This window comes from Saprolegnia parasitica, assembly GCF_000151545.1.
Source record: "Saprolegnia parasitica CBS 223.65 unplaced genomic scaffold supercont2.700, whole genome shotgun sequence".
Classification (NCBI taxonomy): domain Eukaryota; phylum Oomycota; class Saprolegniomycetes; order Saprolegniales; family Saprolegniaceae; genus Saprolegnia; species Saprolegnia parasitica.
The window spans coordinates 1-3,852 of record NW_012157094.1 but is presented as its reverse complement, the minus strand read 5'-3'; the positions used below and the strand labels follow the sequence as shown (position 1 = coordinate 3,852).

At 56.1% G+C, this 3,852-nt stretch overlaps 2 protein-coding genes across 2 annotated transcripts; both read left to right on the top strand.

The window, feature by feature from the left end:
- Positions 1-19: 19 nt before the first annotated feature.
- Positions 20-361, top strand: SPRG_17652 (hypothetical protein; the record flags this gene model as incomplete). Its single annotated transcript, XM_012357033.1, has 1 exon — positions 20-361. A coding segment is annotated over one exon (342 nt), but the record flags the coding sequence as incomplete, so codon positions are not given.
- Positions 362-3,559: 3,198 nt separating this feature from the next.
- Positions 3,560-3,773, top strand: SPRG_17650 (hypothetical protein; the record flags this gene model as incomplete). Its single annotated transcript, XM_012357032.1, has 1 exon — positions 3,560-3,773. A coding segment is annotated over one exon (214 nt), but the record flags the coding sequence as incomplete, so codon positions are not given.
- Positions 3,774-3,852: the final 79 nt, after the last annotated feature.

Below are 3,852 nucleotides of genomic sequence, written 5' to 3'. Positions count from 1 at the left end.
CAAGACGGACCTCCCCGAGACGCGCGATGAGGTCGCATGGACGTATGTGATTGCGTATTCATCCACCGTCATTGGCTGTCTCTGGGTCGTTTTGCTGCCCAGTCAAAAGGAAGCGGTCCTAGAGCTCAAGCAGCACGGCGGAAGCTACCCGAACGTCGCCGCTGGCATCTTTTACGCCTTCTTCGTCATCCTCGCGACGTCCATCACGGGGACGATGTCATCCATGTTTGAGTCGACCAATTGCCTCAAGCTAGCGGGTGGCAGCGGTTGTCCGGACGAGACGTCGCAGCTCTACTTGCTCGGCATCTTTGTGCCCGCGGGTCTCGCATTGCTTGGCATTCTGTATATGAAATGGGCGTGAGCTGGCAATGGCTGCATTGAGATAAGGACGTATCGAATGTACACTTATGACCGGACTGGAATGAGTTCGTATTGCCACCATTAGCGCACGGCGGATGAGCCAAAGGTGGTGATGCCTCGCTAGGCATCAACTTCTACAAGGTCGAATTCGAGTCCCGGCTTCGCTGTGGTTCAAACGATATGCTGATGTACGTACTAGTGCCAGCCAGCAGCTCCTGGTCCAACAACCTAACAACGAGCGATATCTTTTTGAAATGTGGTAGAAGTTGCTTGTGAGTACTGCAAGCTTACACTTGCGAGTCTCTATTGACTGCGAACATTTGTATACGAGTGTCATCGATTCACTCGTGCTCACGCTTTAGGGTTTCGCTGCGGTCACTGAGTACGTATAACATCAGCTATGGATGCACTCTTTTTGATGGTATCGTGGACTAGGTTTTTCGCGAGTGACGTGGCGGACCGACAGGTGAGCGCATCCAGCTGAGCGATGTTTCGCGACTATTGAGCCGATTACTTATTACGTTGCTTCTCCAGCGCTGCAGTCATACTAATAGAGCCCGCACCACCAACAAAGTCGAGCCAATATGGTCGCAGGAATGAAAGCGTGCAGCTGCTGCCGTCTCCTGGAAACGATGGAGCTCATACGCCGCGTTTGTACCACGGCTTCGACGAATTCGATTTGAAGTGTCTTGCGTTCACCTAGGCTAGGTCGGGCACCAAACGACGACACATGAAAAGCACATTTCGTACATTTTTCTCGGCTACAAGACTCTTGGCGGAATGGTATAACGTACCGTTACTAAACCCTTTGTACTGATGCAAGCGTACTGGGCTTGGTGGCGCCGATCATGAACGCGCGTCGTCTATCATGCGACTTCCTGTTTTTACGACAGGAATCCTTGAGAAACGTAGATGGTCCATTGTGATCAGTTTCTCTGTTCCCCTCAGTTCTGATCAGCTCCTCTTTTCCTCTCAGTTCTGATCAGATGTAGTACCAGGAGCCACGGTACTTGAATGCCGTGGGGCCGTCTCGCTAGAGTTTGAGTAATTTGGGCGCAGTGTGTAAACGATCGACAACCACTGGGTTGTGGGTGGCTAAACCTTGACGTTGACGCCGCGCTTGCGCACGACAAGGGGCCACCCACCAACCTACCCGTTTCGGCGATTTTGTCAAGAAATCTCAGGCGAAAGGGCAGTAGTATGTGCGCAGCAGCCCCACAGCCACTCGTACCCAACATGTGTTTGCAAGGTGAGCGGCAAGTCTTCCGTGATAGTGCGAGACCTCTAATAGGGTTAAGGCCCTAGAATCTTTTCCATAGACGTGGCGTATCATGGAAATTGCCCCGCGCAATCGGTAAACATCTGTTTTTCTGTGGACATGAAACGTCCGAAATATCTCACTTTGGGGATAAGTCAACTAGGTTCGAGCACGCGGGAAGGAAGCAGACCAATGAGCGTAGCGTATTTTTCATGTCACCTGCTGACGGGCGCTTTCGTGACACGTTCCGATTTCAACCACGATTGTACCGAAATGGTGCACGGTCACAGAGGCAAGGATCGTGCTACACGTTCCTGAGGACGACCACAACCACGTCACGCGACCGAGCGCTCCAGTTTCACTTTTCGATTTTCGCCTGTCTGCCCACCGCGAGCCATGGCGTTCTTGACCCTCGAAGATATCAAGATCTCGTTCAACTTGTTTTGCGTCGTCTACGGCGTCGGGACCCTCGGGATGCCGGCCAACTATGCGCGCGCCGGCTACTACTGGGCCACCGGTGCACTCGTGCTCATGGCAGCCATCAACCTCTACGCGACCGTTGCTCTCTCCAAGGTCATGCTGGCCGCGCCCAAATACGTCAAGACGTACGGTGACATTGGCGAGTGGGTCTATGGCGGCTTTGGCCGCTTCATCACGACGCTCTCGCAGCTCCTCGTCTGCTGCTTGGACCCGATTGCTTTCCTCGTCCTCGGCGGGTCGCTCCTCGACGTGCTCTTCCCCAACACGTTCACGGCGACCGTCTGGATCATCCTCATGGCGCTCAGCCTCCTTCCGATCTGCATGATGCCGTCGCTCAAGGAGAGTGCGGGGACGGCGACGGCCGGTGCGCTCGGCACGCTCATCGCGGATGCTGTCGCCCTCTACGTCCTCCTCGACAACATGTCGGACATTCCCGAAGGTCTCTCCGCGCCGACGCCATCGCCCTCGTTTGATGGCGTCACGTCGGTCTTTGGCAACCTCTCGCTTGGATATGCCGCCGGCGTCCTCATTCCGGCCCTCCAGCGCGAACACACGCAGCCCGAGCGCATGCCGCGTGTTATTCTCTTCACGCTCGGTGTGTGCACATTGCTCTTCTTTATGGTGTCGCTCATCGGCGACCACAACGTCGGGTGCCAGATCCCCGGCAACCTCCTCTTCTCGATTGCGGGTACGAAGCTCGGGTTCACGGCCCCCCGCGGCGCGGTCGTGATTGCCTTCCTCATGATGCATTTGCACATCAGCGTCGCCTTCGCAATCGACCTCTTCCCGACGTTCTACATTTTTGAGCGCGTGCTCTTCGGCTTCCACAAGCAGGGCTTTGCGCTCGAGACGGGCGAGTCGCCGGCGTTTCAACAGACCGAGACGCCCAAGGACGCCGTCGTTGCCAAGGTCGACGCGCCCGTCGCCGTGTACGCGTCATCGGCCGACTACCTCAAGGCGTGCACGATGCGCATTGTCCAGATCACGATCAGCACGATCGTCGCGATCATCTGGCAAAACCACTTTTTAGATCTGCTCGACTTTGTCGGCGCGTCGTCGGCCGCGCTCGGCTGCATGATCCTCCCCGTCTGGTTCCACCTCAAGGTCTTTTACAAGGACATGGGTCTCCTCGAGAAGGGCTGGAGCATCTTTATCATCCTCTTCACGTCGGCGCTTGCGATCTACGTCTCGATCAGCACGGGCAAGAAGCTCTTCGCGCCGACCATTGCCGACCCGACGATCCTCTTCCCGTACTGCCCGGCCGAGTTTCAGAAGATGGTGTACCTCAATACGACGTACTACGGCAAGCCCTGACCTTCGACTAGAAAGTTGGGCAATGTAATTGTACCGGTAGTGAAAAATGGCTTTAGAAATATAAGAGTGTGGCGTTTTCGACTCGACTGTGGCGGCTTTTCTACTATAAACTAACTAGAGTCGGTAGTCGTTTCAGAGGCAAAACGCATGGGCAACCCGCCGGAAGCCGATGCGCGCGTCGAGGCCGCGGAAGAGTCGCCCCTCGACACGGAGTTCCAGCTCATCTTGGTGCTCGAGCCCGACGGGTTCCGCCACCGCGTGCTCGCGGCCGCCACGTCGACGCTCAAGCAGCTCAAGGACCAAGTCACATCCGACCTCAAGCTCACGCCCGGCGCGCTCAAGATCCCCGAGCTCGACGATGGTGCAACTATGACGCATGCTGCTCGGCAACTAAGGTCGTCTGTAGCCTGCGCCGCCCACGGCTACGACGCCATGACCTT